Below are 27,577 nucleotides of genomic sequence, written 5' to 3'. Positions count from 1 at the left end.
TTTTACTATCTCTAGAACTATATATTTCCCTTTGATATTAATGTGAAACAAGCACCTGAAAAACAGATTCTAACATTTGAGGTACAAGGATCAGGAAGGGAGTTCTAGAAAAAGGTCTCATTGGCTTTCATTGAGAAAGATTAAGAACTTATTTGTGAAAAGCAGATACAATGGAGCATTGACACAGACCACATAAACACATGCAGAGACTTTATTATGTGTGTAGAGAGGGGCAAAATTTTGTGATGTAAACAAAACAAAAAAAGGTTAGATATGCAGCATAGCTGAAGACATTTTGGGGGGTCAAAACTTCTTTACAAGGTTCAATTAGCAAAGGAAAATTACTCCAATCCTTTACCACTCCTAAATTACCTACCAAATGTCTATATTTAATTAATTTATATCACACCTTTCCACCAAACTATTCATTCTGTTTGTTATGTTGCATGGAAAGATGAGAAGTATAAGCAAAATATGAAAAATATACTAACTACTCAACATCTCTAGATGGCAGAGCTGGGTAGGCTTTGACTAGAGAGATCTCCAAATCCTGGAGAGTTGCTCCTTAACCCTTTATTAAAAACCTACCCAAAATCCTCAGACAGGGAGTGGTATAAAAATATTGTAAATAAAATAATAAATAAAATAGTGTCCCATGAAACCTTTACTCTACTTGCAAAATAGGATGTGTGTATAGCTTTCTAACACACAGCGTCAAATTTTATCTTTGAGATACAACAGAATAGGAGTAGACGCCCAACCACTATTAGCTTTTAGCATGCAAAGTGGCACACGAGACTTCTGTAATTATTAATATAGGGAAAGGTCACATCAGGTCTTTGCCTGGAACTACAATTAACTTTGATAAATATATATATAATTGCGCAACTACTTTTAGTTCCTTGACAGTCATCCAAACAAAGGGCAGCTATGGAAAGTTTTAAAATAAAAATAAGGGACAAGATCAGCAAATGTGATGTTTTAAATCTGTGTCCCGTCTTGAAGATAGATGATCAAACAAAATACGTGCAGACAAGTTATTTGGCTCTATTCCTCAGCACACAGTTGGATTCCTTTAACAGGAAAGTTGTTCTTTACAATGCATTTTTTCCAAAACAATCCAGTACTCTAAAAGAGAGATCTAACTATGCAATTAAAATAAAGACTATTCTTTGAAATGTTTGCTCTGAAAAGCTTTTAATAGATTTAAAAAAACAAAAAAAAACAAGAATAGTTCTTCAGGCACTGTTATTTCCAGCATACAGAAATTAATAAACATTTCTTTAAAATAGCCCAGATAAAGGGACAAAAATTCAAAATAATGATAATACATATCTGGTAATGTGGCTAAAACTAATGGAAACTTTAAAAAAAATCATGATACACTCATATTCACAAATCTCAACGTTTTAATTTTTAAAAAGTGCTGAGGAGCAATTCAAGGTTTTTCCTTGTTACACTGAAATTTTACAGAGCAACTGAGATTAACATGGTTTTTGGATACAGGTTCAAATCCTCTCAGTCACAGAGCTCACAGTGGGCAAGTCACCTGCTCCCAGACTCATTTACTTTTCAGGATTGTTTTAACGGAGGGCAAACAGCACTGTCTACCCAGAAAAGTACCACAGAAATACTAAAATGAATAAAAATGCTGTCAATAAATTAGTGCAGCAAGGAGTTTTCCATTCCTAGTGTACAGACTGCTTCTTGCAAATTAAAGCAGGTCAGATTCAGACGGGTGAGGGCCATGTAGTACCAATATAAGGGCTTCTCACATGGCCCATGCAACAACATGAGGAGGGTGTCACCTTTAGTCTCTAACCACAAGAGCTAAATTAAGTGTTACCAGCATTCTGCAACTACATACAGGAAGAGGCAACTCTGAGCTTAACCACACAGCTGCAGTTCTATATCGCTGCCTCCTCATCCAATGTATTTCTAAATGGCTTCTTCATGGCTCCCTCTCACACAATTGCTGTGTGTCAAAACCCATTGGCAAGGAAAGGCCAGGTAATAAGAAGATTGCTTCAGTACTTCCCGCTCTCAAAGATACTAAACTAACACAATACTTTTGTCATTGTAGTACACACTTTAGTACCAGCAAGACTCCATTATGTTAAATGCAAAGAAACTTTTTCTTTTGCAGTCTTTCAGAAGCAAACACCATGAATGGAGGAAAAACTCAGACGTACCTGGGCTGGACTCTTCAGGAGTGGGACTGCAATCTGCACAAAAATGGAGGTGTAACGTGCATGATTAAGGGGAAGCAACACATTTTAAACATAAGCAACTGAAATGCTTAGCACAGCCATTCTCAAACATGTTTTTCTTTTTGGCATAGTGGTTCACTATAGGCAGTTTGTCCGATGGGCCATTTCTCCTCTTGGTTGTGTCAGAGTAAAATGCTTTGAACCCAACATCTGTGCTCTGAATTATTTTTAGTCTTTGGCTAAAACTAGGAGGAGAAAGGAGTCCTGTATTGGAACAAAAACAGCTCTCTGTGGTCCACCAGCAACAACTGTATATAAGCCACAGACCACAACAGTTTGAGAACCACCAGTTTAATGGCTTGCATTAAAAGCAGCTAAATAGAATAGCAGAACACCAACAGATTTAGGGTGGACAAAGTAACCCTAATGTACACGTGTGACATTTTTAAGGTGTACATCTCAGATACTTTACATGTACGCTTGAAAATGTAAAGTATGAATACAACATATGCATTTTACAGGGAAGCTCATCAGGCAGCACATTCAGCTATCTTGTACAAATTTTGAATGGGGAGGGGTATATAAATATTGTAAATAAACAAACAAACTGGACAATGACGTCCCACCAATGATTAAGCTTAGCAATAGGACAACATCTTCCCATTTCTTTCAGTGTTTCTTCACACCAAGAAATGCTTTTTAAGCTTCCCCATTTTTAAAAAAGCAGTTTGGGGCTTTGGGAAAAGAAACAGAAACGGATGAAAAGGGAAACGTCTTCTTGGGCACTCACACTTTCAACAGTCCGTGTACCAAACGGTTTAAGAAACCAGTGGGGATGCTGATGAAAGGGAAAGTACCAGAGGAACGGTGTGCATCGATGTCTTACATATAGTACGCCTCTGGCTGGTAACCTCTGTTAGACTCTAGCAAATGGGGATCTGTCTTCTAAGCACACTCCTCTGAGAGCACCATTATCCCATTTAGTCTCCTTGACTTCTTATATTTCTCCAAACCTATTTACAAGGTAGGTATGGGACTGATTCACATGACAACTAGATTATTGCAACACAGTCATCTCCTTACCCAACATCTAATAATCCTTCAGTTCAAATCAGAGCAACAGCAGACTTTTAAAGTGCAAACATAAAACATAATAAGTTTTTCCCCATGCAATGATATGACCAAAACCTGGCTGGAACTGTCTATAGGGGAGACAGCAGAAGAATATTAAAGACAGAAGGACCTTAGCCCAACAGAACCTACATAGGTAGGTTATGTTTATTTTTTCCACGCTTGCAAAACGATTCATAAGGCGTTTCGCTCAGAAAAAGTGGTTTGAAACTGACGTTCCATTATGTGGAAGTTCTTTAAAGCAAATGCCTAAGTGAATGAAGGAGTAGGCATTTATGCTGTGTTGGTACATTTTAACTTTTTTCTTAGAGCAGACCCATGTCTTTCTGATTTCACTGGGTCTACTTTAAGCATGACTAAATCTGGATCCAACTCATTCTATGGGTTCGATGGCAAATTCCTCAGGAGTTTTTTGGTATGGGGGAATGAGAGTCAGTCAGGCCGGAACTGCACATTATAACAGTCAAAAGAAAAGAGCAAGCCTGCACCTTCTCATCCTCCCTTTCTCTCCAGCAATACAAAACGTATGACTTCAGGTCACTGCACTATAAGCTTCCTTGCCCCTGCTCAGCTTCACTGGCTGCTGCATGCAAGGGCAGGAAAAACATGCAGCAGACGGCATCACATCACCTGTTTTGTATTGCAAGACATTACCAGGGAGAGGGGAACAACAAGAGGTGGGTTTGCTTTTCTTCAGCTGCAGCCCTGCATCTGTCTGAAATCTAATTTTAGCCCGAGAATGCTAAAATTGATAGATTTTTGCATAAATTTAAATATTTATTCCATTTATATACTGCCCCATAGCCGAAGCTCTCTGGGCAGTTTACAAAGGTTAAAAACAGTGAACATTAAAAACAACTATAAAAATTTAAAACCATCAAAAGCATAAAAACAACAATGTCCATTTAAAACAACTATTCTGGGGTCATTTAAAAACTCAGCATATGTTGGTAACTGCCTGGGAGAAGAGAAAAGTCTTGACCTGGTGCTGAAAAGATAATAATGTTGGCGCCAGGCAAGACTCGTCAGGGAGAATCGGGGGGCCACCACTGAAAAGGCCCTCTTCCCTTGTGGCCATCCTCCAAGCTTCCCTCGGAGTAGGCACCCGGAGGAGGACCTTAGATGTTGAGTGTAGTGTATTATTATTATTATTATTATTATTATTATTATTATTTATTTATATAGCACCATCAATGTACATGGTGCTGTACAGAGTAAAACAGTAAATAGCAAGACCCTGCCGCATAGGCTTACATTCTAATAATGTAATAAAGTAATAAAGTAAATAATAAATAAAGTAAATAAGTAATAAAGTAAGAGACACGTTCCATCAGGCTTTATGGTCCCAAGCTGTGTAAGGTTTTATAGGTTAAAAACAGCACCTTGAATTGGGCTTGGAAACATATAGGCAGCCAATGCAAGCAGGCCAGAGTCGGTCTTATATGCTTGAACTTTCTGGTTCCAGTTATCAATCTGACCACTGCACGAACCATCTTCAAAGGCAGCCCCATGTAGAGCGCATTGCAGTAATCTAATTTGGAGGTTACCAGAGTATGGACAACTGAAGCTAGGTTATCCCTGTCCAGATAGGGGCGTAGCTAGGCCACCAACTGAAGTTGGTAGAAGGCACTCCGTGCCAAATATTAACTCTAGAACAGATGCAGATAAAGCAACATAAACATCTTCAGGTAGAAAATGAAAAGAACTTTTTTATCATTAAAATTATGTTATTCTGTTGGCAGGTTTAATATTACAGCTTCACAATGCAATAACTTTATATTTTTCTTCTACTAACTGCTCTTTGCATTGGCTTCCCATTCCATTCTACATTCAATATAAACTGCTCAATCTCACTTTAATGTCATTAGATTACATTCTGTTCTCTCTATTTCTTCCCTGATCTCCCACTATTCTCCAACTCATTCTATGTTTCTTTGATTTTACTTGTTAAGGCACAAATCTCTGCTTCATTTGTGTACACACCCAAACTCTCTTGCCTCATTTTACAGGTGGAATTCTTTACATTTTTCTTGTTAAAACTTACCTCTACCTATTTGACTTTGCACCTCCTGAAAGTACTCTTAACAAAAGTTTCTATCTATGGTAGCATCACCTTTTAATTTTTTTTAATTTGTTATTCCTTCACATACCCTTTCCTTTTGGTGCCTTATTTGATAGATATGTTACAAACTTTATTGCTTGTCATTAAAAGGCCATCATAGTCTGTATCTGTAGTTTATAAGCCAATGACAGAGAGGCTTGTTTGATTTTTAAATTGTATGGTGCGTACCACAACATCAGCTGCTTTATAAAGTTAAAAACATCCTGTTTTCAGGGATATTCCACATGAAGCTGATGTAGCATCTTAATATGCTTTTGATTGCAAATTAAGGTACTTGATTTGAAAACGCATTTCAACTCTGTGCATGTTAATATAAAAAGAGCAAGAGACACATCTTGAGCTGAACACAACTGTAGACATTGAAACCTACTGATAAACAATTTCAATGGTTCTCGGACAATAAGTATTAGGAAATGCTTGAGGAATGTACAGAGAAAATTTTCCCATAAAAATCTTGCTATGTTTTAGTCTACAATAGAGTGCTATATATAAAAGATTGAGGTAGGCAACTTGTGGCCCTCTAGATGTTTTGGTCCCATCATCCCTCACTTTTGATTATGTTGGCTAAGGCTGATGGGAGTTGTAGGCCAAAATACCTGTAGGGCCACAAGTTGCCCACCCCTGTAATATATGCTGGCTGAATTGCCCAAGTGACAGGAGTGATCATAGAAATCTTTAGCCATGACTGTTATTAAACTTATTTAGCCAAAAGATTTTGTCCATGTGCTCACACAGGTCCTTCATATATATTTAAAAGTTTTTAAAATACAGTTTTGGATCTGCAAACAGCTGAAGCATCATTAGTTCTCATGTTCTATAAGCCATTTGACAGAGATCAACACATTCAGCTCTCCATTGTCATATCTTGCTAATATCTAACAACATATGAAATGAATAAACACATAAACAGAAGGCTCAACAAATCAGTCATCCAGTTCTATACCTAAGAAGTTAAAGGATACATTTCAGTTATTTCATATGACAGCATTTCACTTTTTTCTACATGTTGTACTTCAAAAATATTAATGATGAAATGACTGAAATCACAAACACACAACACTGTTGTAAGGAAGTGTAATGAAGAGACAGTATGAGAAAAACAATTTCACTTTCTGAATCATATTTTTAAAGAATTTTTGAAATGTCATGCAAGCAAATGGAACAGATTAATTTCTCACTTCTATGCAATTCTGACATCTCTCTCTTTGGAATGTGATCTATACTTTGGTAGGGCAGCCTTACACATTGTAATAGGCATGGGGGAAAGTGCCGTTAATACCTGTTTCTGTAACAAACATGTAACATGTGAAAACCACACATGTGTACATGTAACTTTAAAACATTGGTATACATATGTCTAAGGAAATTGGTCCAATCTAACAACTATAATGTGTAGACATGCCTTTTCTTGTATAAATTTCCCAAACTGTTCTCCCTTTTCAATATGTTGCTTTTCCAACAGAAAACACTGGAATAAGGATCCTTTGTCTTTTCCTCTTCTTTCAAGGATGCTGCTACATAAATGAGTAAACATAGCCATGTTTTGCTTGAAAGTAAGAGCTGGGTTGCATTTTATTTTTGTCAGATTACTTGTGCCTTTAAGTGCTCACGTCAGAGGAGGGGGATTAGGGAAATCCACAGATCACCTTCTATGAGCAGGGATTTTCTGTTTCAAATCACACCTCCTCACAGAGCAAATATGTAGGGTTCCTCAAGCTTCATCTTATAGCACGAGCTGGTAAACCATTCATGGTAATGCACAAAAACAACATCTGAACTGGCCGGCATCTTACTTCAAATCTGGCTGGCATCTTACTTCAAAAGTACTCCCTAATTCTTGCCGTAAAAATTAATGGCTGCTCACTATACGGGTGTGTGACATGCATGGGAAAGACCTGTGCAATGGGCCCTGTGGCCACATAGTGCAGGATCTTTAAAGGTTGCTCCTGTATTTTTCCTGTAATGTAATGTATAAAAGGCACCTGACATACGGATAAATAAAAATCACATGGAGCACGATCATGAAAAGGCTAAGAAAAAATGCCAAAGCAGAGCAAAGCAGCAACAGGAAGAAGCCATGGCTGTCATACGCACTTGTGATTCTGGGGCAATGGCATGCAGAGGATGATATGGATGAAGATGATGGTAGGGATGATGAAGATGATGAGATCTCATTTAAGGCGTTTGGCTTTATCCAGTATGCACGGGTATCCCGTTTACCTTTCTTGCTAGAACAGCTGATGTCGCACTGGAAAACATCTTCGCAGCTATCACTTTGTAATCGCTCTTTCTGGAGAAGTTTGTCCACCCTCTGAATAATGCATTCAAGACTTTTGTCAACATTCACCCAGACCTTTTCCTGGGAAGGAAAATACAAACAAAGAAACAAACAATTAAATGCACTTGTGATTTAAAAATAGGCAAAAGAAGGCACACAGGAGGGTCTTTTCTGATCTCTGTGCGGGGAGAATCCTCAGACAAAATAGAACCCGAAGAGACCCAAAGTGTTAGAGAACAAACTGTTTAACCCAATGGGCCCAGTTGAAACCATATTGATATTATCTTTCAAAAATGCATTTTCCATTGGTATCAGTGTTCTCATATGAAGATGCATTTTATAGGCACACCCTGAAAGGCAGTTAGAATATTTGCTTTTATTTCACTGGATAAATTGCCCCTTCAAAGTCTATTCCAGTTATTTTAATTGAACAACAGGGTTAAAAAAATCCATCAGTTTCCATTTGGGCAAAACTGCAAACCTTGATTCAAACTAGAAGCTGTTATAGCACTGTTGCTTTCCATATCACATCATCACATCCCTGTGAAGGCTGAAAAACCCATTTAGATCTAATGGCTTAATTTTGATAGCAGGGGTGGGCAACTTGTGGCCCTCTAGATGCTTTGGCCTACAGACTCCCCGGGCCACCTAGCCAATGGTGAAGGATAATGGGAGCTGTAGGCCAAAACATCCTGGAAGGGCACAAGTTGCCCATCCCTGTTTTAAGGGCAACTCAGAAAAAGAGTGAGGGAGAGACACATTTTCTAAATATTTAGAGAAAACCATTAAAATGGTAAACTATTTCATACTGGCATAAATCATCAAAGTTTGGTTCTGTTTTGGATGAAAAAGGCCTTTGCCACTTATCAGTTAATTGACAGCTGGCCTACTGGAATTTATTTATTTATTTATTTTTATTTATTTATTTATTACATTTTTATACCGCCCAATAGCCGAAGCTCTCTGGGCGGTTCACAAAAATTAAAATCATCATAAAACAACCAACAAGTTAAAAATACAAATACAAAATACAATATAAAAAGCACAACCAGGATAAAACCACGCAGCAAAATTGATATAAGGTTAAAATACAGAGTTAAAACAGTATAATTTAAATTTAAGTTAAAATTAAGTGTTAAAATACTGAGTGAATAAAAAGGTCTTCAGCTGGCGACGAAAGGAGTACAGTGTAGGCGCCAGGCGGACCTCTCTGGGGAGCTCATTCCACAACCGGGGTGCCACAGCGGAGAAAGCCCTCCTCCTAGTAGCCACCTGCCTCACTTCCTTTGGCAGGGGCTCACGGAGAAGGGCCCCTGTAGATGATCTTAAGGTCCGGGTAGGTACATATGGGAGGAGGCGTTCCTTCAAATAACCTGGCCCCAAACCGTTTAGGGCTTTAAATGTCAATACCAGCACTTTGAATCGGGCCCGGACCTGGACTGGCAGCCAATGAAGTTGTAAAAGGACTGGCGTAATGTGATCTCGCCAGCCAGTCCCTGTTAGTAAACGGGCTGCCCTGTTTTGTACCAGCTGAAGCTTCCGGACCGTTTTCAAAGGCAGCCCCACGTATAACGCATTGCAGTAATCCAAACGAGAGGTTATCAGAGCATGGATAACTGTAGCTAGGCTATCACTGTCCAGATAAGGGCGCAGTTGGTATATCAGCCTAAGCTGATAAAAGGTGCTCTTTGCCACTGAGTTCACCTGTGCCTCAAGTGACAGTTCTGGATCGAAGAGCACCCCCAAACTACGTACCCGATCCTTTAGAGAGAGTGCAACCCCGTCCAGGACAGGGCAAACATCACCTCGCCGGACAAATGAACCACCCGCTAACAGTACCTCCGTCTTGTCTGGATTGAGTCTCAGTTTGTTAGCCCTCATCCAGTCCATTACCGTGCCCAGGCACTGGTTCAGAACAGCCACTGCCTCACCTGGGTTTGATGAAAAGGAAAGGTAGAGCTGGGTGTCATCCGCATATTGATGACACCTCAGTCCACATCTCCGGATAACCTCCCCCAGCGGCTTCATGTATATGTTAAACAGCATAGGGGATAAAATAGAGCCCTGCGGAACCCCATGGCTTAGGAGCCACGGCACAGAGCAATAATCCCCCAGCACCACCTTCTGGAATCGGCCATCCAAGTAGGAGCGGAACCACTGCAACGCAGTACCTCCAACTCCCAGCTCAGACAACCTATCCAGAAGGATACCATGGTCGATGGTATCGAAGGCCGCTGAGAGGTCCAGGAGAACCAACAGGGTCGCACTCCCCCTGTCTCTCTCCCGACAGAGGTCATCCCACAGGGCGACCAAGGCAGTTTCTGTTCCAAAACCAGGCCTGAAACCCGATTGAAATGGATCTAGATAATCCGTTTCATTCAAGAGTGCCTGGAGTTGTCCTGCAACCACCCGCTCAAGCACCTTGCCCAGGAAAGGGATATTAGCCACCGGCCTGTAGTTGTTAACCTCCTCCAGGTCCAGATTAGGCTTCTTCAGGAGTGGTCTAATTACCGCCTCTTTTAAAGAGGCCGGCACCACTCCCTCTCTCAAGGAGGCATTTACAACCTCCTGGACCCAGCCGGCGATCCCCTCCTTATTTGATGTAATGAGCCACGAGGGGCAAGGGTCAAGCACACAGGTGGTCGACCGGACTTGGCCAAGCACCTTGTCCACATCCTCGGGCCTCAATAACTGAAACTCATCCAATAAAACTGAGCCGGACGGCGCTCTGAACGCCTCTACTAGTGGTGCTGCATTAAGTGTGGTGTCCAATTCATGACGAATCTGAGCGACTTTATCTTCAAAGTGCCGTGCAAACTCGTCACAGCGTGCTACCGAGGGTTCAACTATCTCACGCCCTGGCCCAGAGTGTAACAGGCCACGAACCACTCGGAAAAGCTCCGCCGGACGACACCGAGAAGACGCAATGCTGGTGGAAAAGAACTGCCTCTTTGCCACCCTCACCGCCACAGAGTAGGCTCGATAGTGAGCTCTAGCCCGTGTTCGATCAGACCCAGCACGAGTTTTCCTCCACCTGCGTTCTAGCCGTCTCCCCTCTTGCTTCATCACCCTCAGCTCAGATGTATACCAAGGAGCTGACCGGGCTCTGCTCAGAGGGAGAGGACGCTTGGGCGCGATCGTGTCAACCGCCCGAGTCATCTCTGCATTCCACAGAGCGACCTGGGCTTCGACAGGAGCACCGGCCATATCAGCAGGAAAATCCCCCAGAGCCCTCTGGAATCCATCGGAGTCCATTAGCCTCCGGGGGCGGACCATTTTAATAGGCCCCCCACCCTTGCAGGTCTTCCACTTACTGATTTCATTACTCGTTAGCTTTTGTTTTCTGTAGAACGTTCTTCTAAAGAATGAAATGATCGAAGTATCACTACATCACTGTTTCTTAACCACTCTTTGGATGGTCTGCCTCGAAAAGCCTTCCAAAGACAACTGCATGGCATGACATTATGTAAAGGATGTCTTCAAAATAACTCCTATATCAGTGTAGAAAATGAACCCTAAGACAACAAACCTACCCATTCTTCTTCATGCCAGTCCACCTGCAGAGAAGATCGGCTATTTCTTCCTGTCCATCTGGCCACCAGAGTGTCTTGGTCATTCCTTAGCACCACTTGTTCTTCCTCTGTAGAAGTTGGAGAGGCCTTGGAGGCTATATAATCTGGTCTTGCGGCATTCAGTGCATGTATAGAATTTGCTAACAGCTTGCAGTCACAGACAGTGACAAGCTGCCGTGTCTGGAAAAGATCAACATAACACACTTTTTTAGAAAAAAGAAAAAAGTATTGCTCATTTTTCAATTATTTCTACACTTATTATTTCACTATGAAAGTTATGTAGGGTTGCATACATTTATAACAAAACAATAATAAAAAGCCAACATGGCCAGCTGGATGGAAGAGAGGCGGCATTGATGTGGATAGCATTACCTTCCACTCACTTCCATGATCATATTATACCCAGAATGCAAAGTGGTTTCCAAGCTATAGACCTTCAGATTGAGCCCTTTAAGGAGAATCTCAATGGAACTGTAGCCACTTTCATTTTTTATTTTGCCTTTTAAAAATGATTTTAATATATTTAAATGCCTGATACAGGGTCCAGAGCAAGCTCCAATGTACAATCAAACCTCTTAATAAAATTAGGCTACGTAAGCTCAAATCCCAGATATTTAGAAGCTCAACACTGGCCACCAAAGGTAGCCCAAATAAAGAAAAAATTGAAAGTCTTGCAGCACTTCCAAGAAATACTCAACAGGCTTTGGTAGGCTTCTGAGAGAAAGAGTTCTACAAGTGCAGGGCAACCAGCAAAAATATCTGCTATTGACTTTTGCAGACCAAATATTAAAACAGGATAATCAAGAAGGCATTCACAGTTAACTAAAGGGGATCGCAATGGGACATAGGGACTATTGGTCTTACATCCCATACCTTATCTGCCAAAATGGCAAGTGTTCTTTCAAGTCCATTGGCTGATCTGTCTTTGGCCGCTCTGGAGAGTCTTTCTGCATAGTAACTAACTTGAGTTTTCAGGGTATTGATTTGGGCAATGATCTCCTTTGCTCGAATAATATCCTGTGGTATGTACACTATCGACTGAGAAGAGGTTGCAGTGCTAGAGGTGGGGGAGAAAAAGGATCCATTTTAAAAATAAATCCGAGAAATGGGCACTGCAATCTCATTTTTGTTCATGCTAAAAAAACAAGTAAGTGCAGGCAACAGTTTCTCTGAATTAACTCTCAAAAGCAAAAAGACTGACACAGTACACTACACTGCAAGGTCTCATATTCAGACAACCACCGTGCAATTCTGCATTTAATGAAAGCATTTGGATGCAGATGTACACATTGTACATGCCAAGTGCTGGCTCAGAGGTCTCGCAGAAGAGAGACAAAAGCCCAAACACATGAAATAGCAATCACTGAATGGTGACAGAATTTTAAAGAAGTGTCCCCAAATGTTATTTTTTCCTCCTGAAAGAACTCAAGGCGGCAAACATAATCCTCCTCCTCTCCATTTTTATCCTCACAACAGTAACCCAGTGAGGTAAGTTGGGCTGAGAGTCTGTGACTGGCCCAAAGTCACCCAGTGAGCTTCTATGGTTGAGTGGGAACTAGAATTCATATCTCCCAACTCCCAGTCCAACAGTCTAACCACTACACTGGCTCTTGTGGCACACATCTCTTGCTTAGATCAAATGGCTCTGAAGTTCCTAAATTTGAGGGATCTAAATTCTAAATTCTGCTTTTTAAGGTGGGCAACCTGTGGCTCTGAATCTTTATTTTTATTTTCACATCTTCAATGTGCATTGAATACATTGAGTACATTGAAGATTTGAAAATAAAAATAAAGATTCAAAGCACCAGAGCTTCGCTCTCCATTTTTCCTCCGTTTGGTGTGCTTCTTTCCCTCACTTTTGCACCAACCTGTGGCTCCCCAGATCTTGTTGGAGTACAACTCCCATTATCCCCCACCATTGCCTATGCTGCCTACAGATGATGGAAACTGCAGTCAAACAACTTCTGGAGGGCCATATTTTCCCCACCCTGTCTTAAAGCAATGGATTTGGAAATATATATTTACTGAAACTCAAGTATCAAAAACAGGTAGTAATTTGGCATTGATCAAAGGTATTTGAAGAGATTACTGTAGGACTTTCCTTTAAGAGTGAGATAGAGAGACAGTCTTTTTACGAGTTGGGTCATTTAGGGTTCTCCTGATCATCTGTTTTAACAATAGCATTCCTCTTTCCTACAAGGGGCAGGCGTTTAACGATCTTTACATCTTACAAACATTCACATCAAAATGTCTGGATTTGACAACAGATATTATTCTTACATTATAGGAGAGATACCATGCAGAATTAGGATATAATTGGCAGCAAACTACATGCAGCATTATTCTAGCCAAGCTCATATTAAAAAGAGAGGAAGCAAATCAATTGCCAAAATGAGAGGAACTAAATTATTTGATGGCATGAGGTTCACAAACACATCTGCTTTCTGAAACCACTTTCCCAAATGAACAGCTATCATCCTTCAGCGGCACCTTGAACTGCAAATTTATTTATTTTTTAAAAACAGATGATTTACATACATTTGTGGATGCACATAAAAGCTCAATATGAGTGCTTTCCGGAGAAAATCTACAAGACTTTTTTAAAGCCACATTTGTGGGCAACGTTTTTAGTGCAGACACTGATGAACAGGATATACTGTTATGACTAATTTAAATCTGATGCTCCTGTGATGCCCATAAGGAATAGAAAGTTAACACTATTTCCTTATCTAACGAGTTTGCAAAAAAAGTCTTTTAAGTAAGTTACTATTGTGCCGATTTTACAAACAGGAGATCTAAGAACACTGTTCTACAAGCCTTCCTGTGTAGTCCCATTGAACCCAAGAGCATCTAGTCTTGGATGAGTGGAAATTCAGGGTCCTTCCGCATGGAGGGCTCCTAGCACTAACAATCAAATAAGACATTGCACCTATTCATTATTCCCCCTTAATTTTTTTTTTTTTTTTTTTGTGGAAAGAAAAAAAGCTGGAAGCAATGGCAGGGAGAGCTATAAATTGAAGGTGATGACATCCAGACACCCCATAAAATTCCAAGTTTGAAGCAGTGCAATTGCACAATAATAGCCCTGTCTAGAAGCACCTGTAGGCTCATGTATTTGGATCAAATACCAATTCTAGACTTGATCCAGATCCACACACAGCTCTGCAATTACAGGCCACCCCATTCCGTTAAAAGGTGAAAGAAATCTGTGAACAGAGTCTTTCCTATGCATGGGTCTGATTTATCCATTGAAATGAATGAAGCAGCCATTATGGGTAAGGGAACTACATGTGTGTATCCAAAAATCTATGACTGGGATCCTTAAAGCACCCACAGGACAAAGAGTAGAGACATCTAGGCACCAGGATTTAATATGAGCTATGGTTCAGAATTTATTTTACCACCAGAGCCCAGTTTTGTAATTAATTAGAGGCATGTACCACCTCCTTCCCCACATATCACTGATGTCATAGCCTCCACATACTTGGAGAGACAAGGGTTTCCAGCCAGACAGTGTGATTTGCAAGCATTTTGAACCCAAGCACTCATACAAATTATGCATAATGTGTTCCTACAGTCATCCACTACATCAACATATAGTTGTGTTATTTATTAAATCAATACAAATATTAAATATTGTTAATCTCTGGGGGGTAACGTTCAAGTAGTACTTTGAGAAATTTCAGTTTCTAACAAACTGCAGTTATCTCAGCAAGTTGTAGAATTCTAATTAAATTGTCACCTAACGTTTCATCTACCAAAATTGACTTATAAATGTTAGCTGTTCATTAACAAAGCAAACGATGCAGGTCGAAAGGACAACTTCAGGCATACAGTACACCTCAGTGTACAACCACGTACATATAATGAAGCTAAATAAGCAAGAGCCAGGGTGCAAAGTATTAAAAATAATAAAGGGGAAAACCCTCCGTATATTAACACATCAACTTTTCTTTTAAAAGAGGTCAAAGAAAGTTCTATCTGCAAACTCAGAAACAGAAAACTCACCAACATTCCTCATAACTGCTAAAAAAAAATGAAAACCAAAGGAAAATTAGCCATTATTTATTAGCAAATACCGAAAGCAGAAAACAAAGCAAAGCAACATTAGATAAATGTTAATTGTTTAAATATTTTCCAAGAAGACTTGTTCACATCATTAAATTGGTATGTAAGCAAAACAAAATCACAGTTAATGCAAAATGGTAGATGAGTTGCAGCCCATTGATTTCTGGCTACATCAGGACAAGGAGCAGGTTACACATTACATAAGGAACCCTGCAAGCAAAATGCTTGAGTAGCTCTTCAATTTGATAGCACTAATTCCAGTATCCAAATATCTATGGCCAGGATCTAGAGAGCCACACCATTCATTTTGTACACATAGCAGGGAACGGTCAGGGTTCATGTTAGCCCTCCATACCACATGGCAAACTGCTTTTGAAACTGAAGGAACTTTCAAAAGCAGATTCTGAAATGCCATGAGTGTCTTCTGTCCAAAGTGGCAACAAAGAATATTTTTGAAAAAGAAAAAAGAACATCACTGGGTAGGCATCTCCAGCTCTTTAAATTTACTTAAATTTGCTCTTTGAATCCTGACCTATGTAAGGGCTTCATAATGAGACTCCCATGCAGATCCAAAAATCAACCCCCATTGCTGTGAACAGGGGACTTCCAGAGGCAGGCAGGCAGGCAGGGGGGCAGGCAGGATTGGAGATGATACAGAGTCGAGAAGCAAATGCAACAGGCTAGGTGGCTTCCTCTCCCGCCCTCTCAGCCATGCAACACTGGCATTATCATATTAAACATCCAACATTTTTAGAGGGCTGCAATGCCCATGTTCTCTCCAGCCACTGTTGGTATTCAAGGGATTACTGTGACAGCACATGGAAAAATAATACAAATCTGGCATCCCCAGAAAGGTTACACAAGTAATGGAAGGCAGTAGTTTTTAAGTAGTACTATATAAAGTGCCAAAAAGGCACACAACTACTAGTAGTTATTAAGTGTGCCTTTTTGGCACTTTATATAGTACTATCCCCAGAAAGGTTTGCATAGAAAGGGCCTCCTTAAAAAGAAAACCATTACAATTTTTTTAAAAAATGGGAAAAGAGATTTGTTCTAAACTTGAGGTTACTTTTCATCCTGTCTATTAGCGATCTGTTGCAAATTAAGTCAGAGTATGCAAACTGTGTGGATATGCTCTGTTTCAATTCTAACCACACCCTGGTGTTGCAAAGCATGAATTTGTTTTAGTGATACATGCATGCTTACCGAAGGAAGAGGAGGGCCAGAGAGACCGTGGCCCAGTTTGCATGGTCACTACTAGGCAAATACGCCATGGTGGGGATTAGCATAATTACCCTCGGTAGGGCAGTTTGCCATGTTGTGAGAACCCAGCCAAAGTGACTTGTTGCCATGGTTAACAAAGACATCCTAGAACCCTACAACAGCACATGACACATGTCAAAGCTTGTACTACTGATGCACAAATTCATACTTTGCACTAGCAGAGTAGTTAGGATTGAAACAGAAAACATTTGTCAATACGGGCAATGTTCTTATAATGGCATAATGTGCAGCATAGTTAAGAGATACTGTCATTGCCACTTCTATCAAATATTGAGGTGCTGGATAAAAGTATTAAAAGATTAAAAAAAATGTTGAGGTGCTGGGTTGGAGAGGAGGAATATAGCTCAACCTGGACACAGAACTCCTGAGCTCAAATCCCACATCAGTTATGGATTCATTGGTGGGTCTGGGCAAACCACCCTTCTGCTGGAGGAAGACTATACCAACAAAGAGAACATTTAAAGAATATCAATCTAGATTTTCCCCACAGATTATTTTTGCCATGCAATGATCTATTTTGTGTTGACAGTAATGCATCCGTAGGTTGGTAACAGATGCATGCCCAAAATTAAGCTTCTTCCACAGTGACTTCAAGGAAGGCAGCTCTCAAAATGGCCGTTGTCAGAAAGCAGTGCAGTAGCAGAATCAGGAGCAGACAGTGCCCCAAGAAGAGCGGCCTCTATCAAGTTTCAGAAGCTCAGGGCAAAGGCCCAAAGCAGCCCAGGTCCTGCAAGAAACGTCACATGCAGTCCTAACCGTCACACCTCTGCACAGAAAAGGCTCATACTTCCATGTAAAAACAGCTTAGTAAGCATTATCTACTAAAAGCTGAAGTAAAATTACTTTAAAAACCCAGGGGGAAAGTCTTCTACAGCACCACTCTTTGCATGAAGCACACCTAACCACTGTGGTCTTGGAGTGAAGCTAAATGGCAACTAAAACAAGGAAGGAGGTGCTTTTTACAAAACCGAGGCCACAGGGAGTGGGCATGCCATCATCATTCTACTTACTGCTTCTTGGCATCTTCAAATTTATGCAGCTTCTTCCGCAGGCCTCCAGCTTTAAAGGCTTGGCAGTGAGCAGCCGGTGCCCCTATAGTTACGATGTCATAATTCTGATCTAAACAGACAAACATGGGAAGAGAGTGGGGTGGAGGGAGGGTTAAAGGAGAGCGCTCATAATCTGGACTTAGAATGCAAGTCTGTGGAAATGCAAGCTAATCAAAGAGTAAGATCTAGTGCTCTGCTTGATCAGCCATCCAAATGTGTTGGATTGCATCTGCCATAGTTCCTGGGAATGATGGGAGTGGTAGTCCAACAGATCTGGTGGCTCCCAGCTTCCGGAAGCCTGTGCTAGATAATCTATTACTTTTATAAACTTTGTACAAACACTAAGGATTGCATTAAGTCATCTCTAGAACTAGCTGGATGCTACAAAATGTTCAGCTCTGGAACCATGATTGCCTAGTCATAAAGTTTTCTATGTAAAGATTATGACAGGATCTGATGTAACAAAGGTAACATTATTTATTAACCTGTGTGCCAGTTAACCCACGAGGCCACTGGAAATGCAGGGCCATCAAGCGCAAGAGCTGTTCACTGAGATGTCCAATCATGTAAACAGTGTCCATGCCTGTACCAACACCTGCCAAGAATGTGAAAATGAGGAAGTCCAAAGTCCTAAATTATATTAAAAAGCCTGATTTCACTACGTCAGTAAATCAATTATAGACCGGTGCTCTGATCAAGAGGGTACTTGAGCACAATAGAGAAGGAAGCTCCACGTGCACATCTTTGGTGCTCGTGGAGCTCCCTCTTCCACTGAAGTGAATAGGGTGCTCACTGAGGTCGACACTGGCAGTTTGCGGTGAGATTGTTACATGGCACATGCAAAATAAAACACTGCAGTTTAGTCCAGAGATTATACACTTGGATGGAACAGAAAATTTAGATGCTGTTAACATAGGAACATAAGAAGAACTGAAGTATTACACATAGGCCTGGAAATTCCACGTTGACTGCACACTGTCCGGGGGGGTAAACAAGCTTCTGTGGTAATCTTCCTCCCAGTTAATTGGACATTGTTAATTGTCTAAGAGAATGAGTCATGCTTTGACTTCCACCTTAATCCGGGAACAAACTTGTTAAGAGAGCTAGTTACCAAACCTCCTGTTTACCTTGTTTACCTTCTGCCTCACACAAGAGCAAGGTGATAATTGGGTTGCCTCACATAGGAACAGCAGAAGAAGAGGGGAGGGAAGAATAGTATATAAACCCTGGATGTATCCTCAATAAACGTGATATTCCATCATCACCCATCGTGTGCGTGAGTATTTACTACAAAGAACCATGCTGGATTAGACCAAGGGTCCATCTACTCCAACATTCTGTTCACGCTGTGGCCAACCAGCTGCCCATGGGAAACCCACAAGTGCAACTGCACCCTCCTGCCCATGTTCTCCAACAACTGGTGAACAAAGGCATACTGCCTCTGATACTGGAGGTGGCCATCTGGGCTAATAGCCATTGATAGCCTTCTCCTCCAGGCATTTGTCTAACCCCCTTTTAAATCCATCCAAATGGGTGGCCATCACTAAGTCCTGTAGTAGTGAATTCCATAATTTAACTATACACTGTGTGATGAAATACTTCCTTTTATCTGTCCTGATTCTCCCACCAATCAGCTTCATAGCATGACCCTAGGTTCTAGTATAATTAGAGAGCGAGAAAAATGTCGGGGTTGCTCCATTTCCCCCAAATGACAAGCAGGAATAATTTCATATGACAGAGAGCCTCAAATGTCTATGGATATGAGACATCTATGGAGAGGTCTGTTCAGGAAAATGCCAAGAATTATGTAGATAAGATGTTCAAAGCTTGTCTACCATCACTAACCCCCATTCCTTAGACTCAAAGGTCTTCACAAGCCCCTGCCATGACAGGCACTTTCCCTAATCAGCAAACACTTTTCCAGTATATGCGTTCACTCAAGTTTCCCATCCAGGCAGCAGAAATCCGCTCACTACCTTTTCCCATTCTTCAGCCCCTCTTTCCACACCACCAAGAAGCACACCATGGGCCTGTTCAGACAACAACTAAACTGTGGTTAAGGCGCTAACCCTTTCGCAGCAAATGGTTAGTGAGTGTGTTTAAACCGTGGTTATGTAGCCACAATTGTTAGGAATGGTTCACACGACACACTAAGCCATAATGTTTAAGTCAAAATGCTTAACCACTATGGCTTTAGCGTGTCGTCTGAACAGGTCATAGGGAAACCTAACACAAACATTTCAGTATTCTACCCCAACAACTGGGACCTGCAATAAAACATTGCAGTGTTGAGCTCTCCTATTCAGGATTTCAGCCAGCCATGACCTCTTCCAGGCTACTCCATTCTATCCCCTGGTCTTCCCTTTGTTTACTGAGTCCCTGTTGGAGGGGGGAGTTCTTAAAGATTTTTTCTACTTCTGTAATTTCTACTCGGTAATTCCCCTCAGTATGCTGATACCTCTTTTGTGTGTGGCTAATGCTATTTTGTCTATATACGCATCCACATTTGGAGAACTGAATTTGCTACTACCGTATTTCTTCAATTCTAAGACGCACTTTTTTCCCCATATAAACATCTTTAAAAACGGGGTGCGTCTTAGAATCGCGGGTGTGTCTTAGGGTTTTTTTTTTCTGTTGATGGTACTGAAATTAGCGTGCGTCTTACAATCGATGGCGTCTTACAATCGATGAAATACGGTAGTACATAGGATATGGGAGCAAGAAAAAGTACCTGATCCTGCATCATCCTGGACTCTCATTCGCTGTATGTGTAAATTCGTGGGTACAAATTCCAGCTTTTTATCAGCTTTCAGGCTACTTGCTTTGAATGATGGACCTGAGGACACGTATGAAAAGAGAAATTTCTGCACATTCAGTCCACAAAAATACAACCACTGAGAGAGAGAAGGGCAGTAACAAATTGCAGTACAGAAACCAAAGCATTAGGTTCACATCAGTAACTAGATTTTCTAGAGAGCCACTCCGATAGTGGGATGCTTTAGGGTGGATTCCTGCATTGAGCAGGGGGTTGGACTCGATGGCCTTGTAGGCCCCTTCCAACTCTGCTATTCTATGATTCTATGAGTCAGGTTTAAGAACCTGAACTCCTGTCCCCAAGATAGTCCATTGGGTTGACATAAGGGTGCTTGCGCTACACCCTTCCTTTGCTCCTATGGGCCAGGTGGTCCAGGCATTGCAGTTCGTGAAGCCTAGTGCAATTCCTCAAAAGATATAGAGATTTACAATGTACTGTTCATTATAATCACAGCTAATCCCCCAACCCACAGCTTGCCTCCTCATCACTTCTCTCCCGGTTTTCCTCTTCAGTGGAGCTCCAACACCAGAAATGGTCTTGGCTGGGTAAAAAGCACTTGGGAGCTGGAAGGAGGTACACAGGGCAAGTGGCTGGGAGAATTCAGCTGTTAAAATACAACCTAATCTTCCTATGCAACTGGGACAGTACTGGGTTTAGACACATGGAACTGCTCCCATCACCTCTAGTTTGGTCCTTAGTGGCAAGTTTTTTGTTCATTTGTTTGTTTTAAAAAGAGTAGGCCAAACCCCAGATAAGAGAATGGTGATGGGAAAAGTTAAGGGACATGATCCGGTTACACTAAAGACACAGTGCCTATGTGCAGAGAATCCCAATGGGACTCCATGGAGCCCTGTTTTCTCCCTTCTTTTATTTTTTCATGCACACAAACACCTCTTTGATATCTTTTATAGGACAGCCAAGGACCCTGCTGTTGTTTTGCACTTTTCATGGTATCTACATTAATGCTTTTAATGATTTTCTGCTGCTGCTTTTCTCTGCTGGACCTGCTGTTGTTGTTTGCCTTGTGGTTCTATTGCCATGTTTGAGGCTGCTTGTATTTTATTGCTTTTACTGACTGTTGTGAGCTGCCCTTGGTATTTGCATCCAAAGGGGAGGTATAAATCCTAAACCAACAAACATTTGAGGAATGGAAGGCAATTAACATTAATCCTACAGATACTGCAGTTCCTCTTCTCGGTGATTGCACAGCGGTAGGTACCTGCTGGTTATAGGTGAGGCTCATGTGAAAAGTTCTGTATTGTACCCATGGATGATATATAATGTCTATGGATTCTATAGACAGTCAATTGTGAATGGCCCAGAGAGCCTCGGCTATTGGGCAGTATAAAAATGAAATAAATAAATAGAACCATGTCTAGGCTTCCCTCTAGAAACTTGCACTGGACAGAGAAAGCTGACAGGCTGGGGATATGGTGTCTCATTCCTCCTAACGTCCTATCTTGCTGCATGTGCCTGGGCAGCCAGGGAAGCAAAGGAAGGGGAAAACCAAAGCTTTATTGAGCAAGATTGCACCTGAGATGCGAGGAGAGTGTGCCCACAATGTTCTTAATTGCAATTTTGCCTCTAAAGCACAGGACCCAAGGGCCAAATTCAATTTTGGGGCTGCCTTCTAGTGACAGGTGGTGGTGAAGGCAAAGGTGAGGGTCAGTACCTCAGCCTTAGGAGAGACATTTCCACCTCTTTTAGAAGGGGGGAGGCTGCACAAAAGCTGGGACATCACCATATGACTGGGGGTTGGCAGAAAGGTAATGGGGCTGGGGGAAGGGCTTGTGGCCCTGTGGAAAACCCCAGAGGGACAGATTGGAACTCAGAGGGGAGCCGGGCGGATTTGGACCCAGGGACCTAAAGCTCCCTACTCCTGTGCTGGAAGAGAAGGCAAAGGATAGCCAGTGTGGTGTAGTGGCTAAAGTGTTAGACTGGGAATCGGGAGACCCAGGTTCTAGTCCCCACTCGGCCATGGAAACACACTGGGTGACTTTGGGCCAGTCACAGACTCTCAGCCCAGCCTACCTCACAGGGTTGCTGTTGTGAGAATAGAATGGAAAGGAGGATTATGTATGCCGCCTTGGGCTCCTTGGAGGAAAAAAGGCGGGATATAAATGAAACAAACAAACAAACAAACAAATAAATAAATAAATAAATAAATAAATAAATGGATAACATAGTAGGTGATTATTTTCAAAAACAAAATCATAGCTGAAATGAGTAATTCTGTATTATAGAAAAGAGATGTCAGTTACCTTTGTATTGATGAAGGTTTGTGAGGTTTTCCTGGTAAGTCAGAATAATTGTTTGGTACTGAGTAACTATTTGCCGACGAAGACTTTCCCAACAAGGAGACAGCTCTCCCAGCTCTTCGAGTTCACAAACCCTACCAAAACATCCAAAGATAGCAAAATGCTATTAGATCAGCCTGAACAAAACAAAGTTCCCCCTTCAACCATGTGTACCTTGACCCTTCCCCAAACAGTCCAATCCCATTTTTTTAGACATTTATCAAACTCGGGCTGGTTTCTCAGTTGTTTCATTGGTTAACCTGACTGACTTGTAGATCAACAGAAGAGGTATTAATGGACATCCACCTTCATATCTTGGCTATTAAACTATCCCACCTTCCAGGTACTGAGTGGGGTTGAGAGCTTTATTTCTGGCATGACTCCCATGCCTTTAACATGCAGAAATTCAACAGGCGTGGCTTTCCCAATAAGGAAATACAGTGAGGGAAGAAGCTACACTTGTTTAGTTTCTCCCATCTGTGCAAGGGGGGGGGGGTTTCCCTCATATATATGAAATTTTGCCAGTCTGTATTTGAAATATTGAATTCCAAAAAGATTAGAAAGCTACATTACACACGTAGGGGTAGTATCCAACAGGGCCGCTCCACTAGTTTCATTGTGTTCACAAGACCAAGTGCTTGTGCAATGGGGACATGACACTTCTAAAAATAACCCCAGAAGCTAGCAGAAATGTTCATTTCTGGAATAGGGCTGGTCAATGGAGCTCCCTTCTGCAAGCTCTGCTATTCTGCACCCTTCCAGAAATGAATGTTTCAGTTAATTTCGGATTGCTTTGGGAACCACTAGGTTCCTATTGTGCTAGCAGGAGGTTCCACTGGAATACAGGCAGGATTGGATACTGCCCATAGAGACTGGCCACTTCCCTCCAACCAATTCCCTCTGCCTTCAGTTGTGGTTTCAACTGGAAGTTATATGAGGAACATAAGGTGCTGACAGCATAACACTTCAATGTGTACAACAGTGTTCTTGACAGAGGGATAGAGAAGTAGGTGTGTGAGTGAGAGGGGGGATTTTTTTTTTCTAAACAAGGAAACTACAATTGAACTTTGAGATGTTCATAGGATTTTCAAATGAGAGTCTGGTGCTTCCCAAACATAGGCTCATAAACGTACCAGATTAAGTTGTAGTTGTGTCTGATTTAAAAGCCTGCTAATATAAGCATCAGCTGTTGCTTGTTGTGGCAGATTGTATAGCACATTTTGGAGATAATATGTGTAACTGCATCCTGACACATTGTTATTTCTTAGGGAAAAAAGCCAAGGTGCTTTGGGAAGGAAGAGCTCCAAAGAAAGAATCAGCTGGGTAGAGAGACTGGGCCCCCAAGTATTTCAGCACCCCAACACACTGAAGTATTGATGCTTCTGTGAAGATTATATCCATATCACAAACCATTCTGTGAAAGCATCACAAAGGATCTCAAGGTGTTTGCTGACAGCCCAGCTGTACAAAACACTAGCTGGAAAATAATCAGATGGGGGACTGTTGTGCTGATGTCCTGCTACAACATGTGGCATTGCACTGGCATCATAAGCTAACACAGAATGCTGCACATGGCCCAGACACATGGGACAACATTGTGGTCACTCCTGTGGCAGATGCGCTAAAACTGGAGCAATGGAGAAAACTGCTGCACTGGCATGACAGAACTCAAGACACACAGAAGAGGAATACCATTACTGGGCAGAACAGGAGATTACCTGCATGCTGCCAAAAGGGCCTTCTGGCCGTCACAGAAACAGTTACATTAATACACTACCATGTGCCCGGTATTTTGTATTACAATTTATAATAGGATTAGAATGGATGTGTAACACAGCCAGAATGACAACCTAACTGGCCTTACAGAGGATCCTTAAAGTAGACATGCCAGCATAAGCTACCACTGGAACCACCACCAGGTAGGCCCTATTCAGGCATTCTGAACCTGAATAGGTCAAATGTCTGAGGAGAAGGAGAGCTTCAGCTCCGCCCCTCTCCTTCATCATATTCATTGCCCTCTACTCATGGAGGACAACTGTCTGAAGAGGAGAACTTCTTGTATCTGTGATGCAAGCCAGAATGCTGGAAAATCCATGTTCTGGCTCGTGTGGAACGCCTCCACAGAGGCGGCTTTCCTCTTCAGACAGTCGCCCTCCACAAGTAGAGAGCAAGGAATGCGAGGAGGGGGAGGGCTAGAACATTCCTTCTCCTCATGCATTTGCCCTGTTCATGTTCAGAACGCTGAAATGGGGCTGCAGCGATCCTCAAAAGCAAGATCTACTGTAGTGAAGTGCCTGAGCTGTAAGCAATGTTTCGCCATCCTGAGAACAATTTAGGCAGAGGTGGGGGGAAGGGGTCAGATGAGCAAGACTAAGACTTTAGGCAGTCGATGGCAGTTTGCCTGTGGAAGTAATCAATTCTAAATTTGCAATTCTAAAAAGGGCACATTCTTTGAAGGGTGAAAACGTAAGCGGTTGGCTCACTGTCAAGACTTGGAAGAGATCACTCCTCACTGTGTGGTTCGATCAAGCTCAGCAACTACCATCCCCTTCCAAAATACTGAGTCATTTTTTCCCCTCTCTAAATCCACTTCTTTTTCATTCCTCTGTGGCTTTCATGCATGTGAACTCGCTTAAGCCTTCTGAAATATTTTGCAGAGGAAAAGCTTGTGCGATACATTTTCCCTACATCAATTTTACTAATCCCAGAAGGGTAGCCCTGTTACTCTGTTACAGCAAAAGCAACAAGGAGTTTTGTAAAACTTCAAAGACCAACAGACTGATTATGGCATAAGCTTTTGTGGACTACAGTCCACTCCATCAGATGTGTCAAGCTTTAACCTGAGTTACAGGTATACATATACATACTCGGGAGTTGTAAATAGCGAGTTTAGAGGGAAATTAAATGCAGTGTTAACATAATCATCATCAAAAGACTTTTGCAGGCTAGGCAGGACGGAAATAGGTGGAGGACACCAAGAAACACCATCCAGCCAATTGACTGCATGTTTGGCTACAGGGGTTGAGATGGATACACAAGCCACACATTTGTGTGCCTTTTTATGGGATATATTTGTCTCTCTTCAAAGCAATGGAAATTGATGAATGCATACACAATTTCCTGTGACACCTACATTGACCCTTCCATTATTTTTTGCTATAGATGCTGCTGATTTTACCTTGGCACTGCCCTGCAGGGAATCCCTCAAGTAGGCAAGGCCTAATTTAAAGCTTCCCAATTCAATACAAACCCCTTGGAGAAAAGGGCAGAGTATCCCCAGGCCTCCATATGAACAGAGATCTTACTCCTCACTGCAGCATCCGAGCAACAAGGAAAGCAGATGATACAGGCAGAAATCAAACTTTCAAAGGTAGTATTTCATCACTTCCCCCCTTACTTTTCAACTAGGCTAAGGAACACCAGGAGCTTTTTTAACACTAAGAGACCACAGGAACCCATTCTCATTAAAGATTTACCTCAGTGCCTAAGGTTGCTTTTTATAGAACGGCACATTATCAGCTGAATAATATAATAGCAACAGCAGAACACCTCTTGGTTTATTTAACTTAACCTGCTCACACTATTATAATACTCGAATTAGCGAGATTCTCTTTATATCTACCTGAAGTATTAGGAATGGCAACCAAAAAGTCTTCCTTAACCTGGTGCCCTCCTGATGGGTTTTTGACTACCACTCCCATCAGCCCCAGCCAACATGGCCAATGGTCAGCAATGATGGGAGTTGTACTCCAAATCATCTAGAGAGAACAAGGTGGGAAGGCACTGACAACGCACAGTAGTACATAAGCTGCTAATGTCATCATGGGATCATTTCATTTGAGGGGGCAGAAGGGGATTCTTTCCTACCGGTTTGTTTACTAGGCTAGAAATAATCTATGACAGATATAGAAGTTATCTGACTGTGCCCTTAGCAGCCTGATACTCTGCAGATGTTATCAACTTCATCAGTACTTCATCTGATATATCAATCAATCAATCATCATGATTGCAAAATGAAAATCAAGTCCCTGCACACAAAAGCCAAATCCACTAAAAGAGGCATCCCCAAATCAATCAATCAATCAATCAATAGCTGCTCTACCTCAAAAATAGATAATCAGAGTCTAAAAGCTTCAACTTTGGCTCAAGTGTTTCAGTAGGAGGGGGAAAATAATTTCCAGAATAGTCAGGGAAGAGATCTTCCAACCTCTGTAGTGAACTGAGCATGGAACTATATGTTATTATTTACATATGAGGAAAAGACAAGGAGTTCAACAGTATGCTTTCCTTAATAGGCAAATGTGGGGGCGGGGACACTTGTGGAGGATCATTGGGGGGGGCAATGAATCCTTCCCCTGCCCAGTGACTTTCTCTCCTGCAGATTCCACCCACCATAAGGAAACCCAGTGGTCTTAAGGGAAGAATATGAGATTATCAGCAGGTATGGAAGTGCTTGTGCCATCCACCAGTTCTCCTGCATAAGTGCCACCCTGCACTGTTATCTCAAACAGAGATTGGGAACACCTGTTTACCTAGGCAACATGTGTTTGCAACCATGAAGCCCTGGAGAAAGTGCAAAGCAAACAGTGCAAGTGTTTATGCCGTCACATAGTAGTCATGGTTGCAAAATACTTACAGACCTGGTCAGGGATGAAGTAAATCAAAACAGGGAGCTCAACACAATGGCCAGGTAGTTACTACAAAACTGCATTACTTGCAACAATAACTTATTTCCCCTGTAATGTCAAAAG

The 27,577-nt window shown here is 41.6% G+C and overlaps 1 protein-coding gene across 3 annotated transcripts in view; it reads right to left on the bottom strand.

The window, feature by feature from the left end:
• Positions 1–27,577, bottom strand: part of INPP4A (inositol polyphosphate-4-phosphatase type I A) — a 112,746-nt gene that overhangs the window by 21,799 nt on the left and 63,370 nt on the right. The window contains exons 11-18 of one of the 3 annotated variants that reach the window (XM_063126294.1): positions 22,791–22,921; positions 20,446–20,550; positions 17,676–17,784; positions 15,322–15,339; positions 12,187–12,370; positions 11,275–11,493; positions 7,684–7,822; positions 2,193–2,225 (exon numbers count right to left, since the gene is read on the bottom strand). In XM_063126294.1, coding sequence (XP_062982364.1) covers positions 2,193–2,225; positions 7,684–7,822; positions 11,275–11,493; positions 12,187–12,370; positions 15,322–15,339; positions 17,676–17,784; positions 20,446–20,550; positions 22,791–22,921 — 938 coding nt within the window. Of the gene's footprint in view, positions 1–2,192; positions 2,226–7,557; positions 7,823–11,274; positions 11,494–12,186; positions 12,371–15,321; positions 15,340–17,675; positions 17,785–20,445; positions 20,551–22,790; positions 22,922–27,577 lie in introns of all 3 variants that reach the window. The other 2 variants (XM_063126293.1, XM_063126295.1) reach the window with 2 other exon arrangements.

The sequence above is a fragment of the Elgaria multicarinata genome, chromosome 5, assembly GCF_023053635.1.
Source record: "Elgaria multicarinata webbii isolate HBS135686 ecotype San Diego chromosome 5, rElgMul1.1.pri, whole genome shotgun sequence".
Taxonomy (NCBI): domain Eukaryota; kingdom Metazoa; phylum Chordata; class Lepidosauria; order Squamata; family Anguidae; genus Elgaria; species Elgaria multicarinata.
This window is presented reverse-complemented; position numbering and strand designations above follow the sequence as displayed.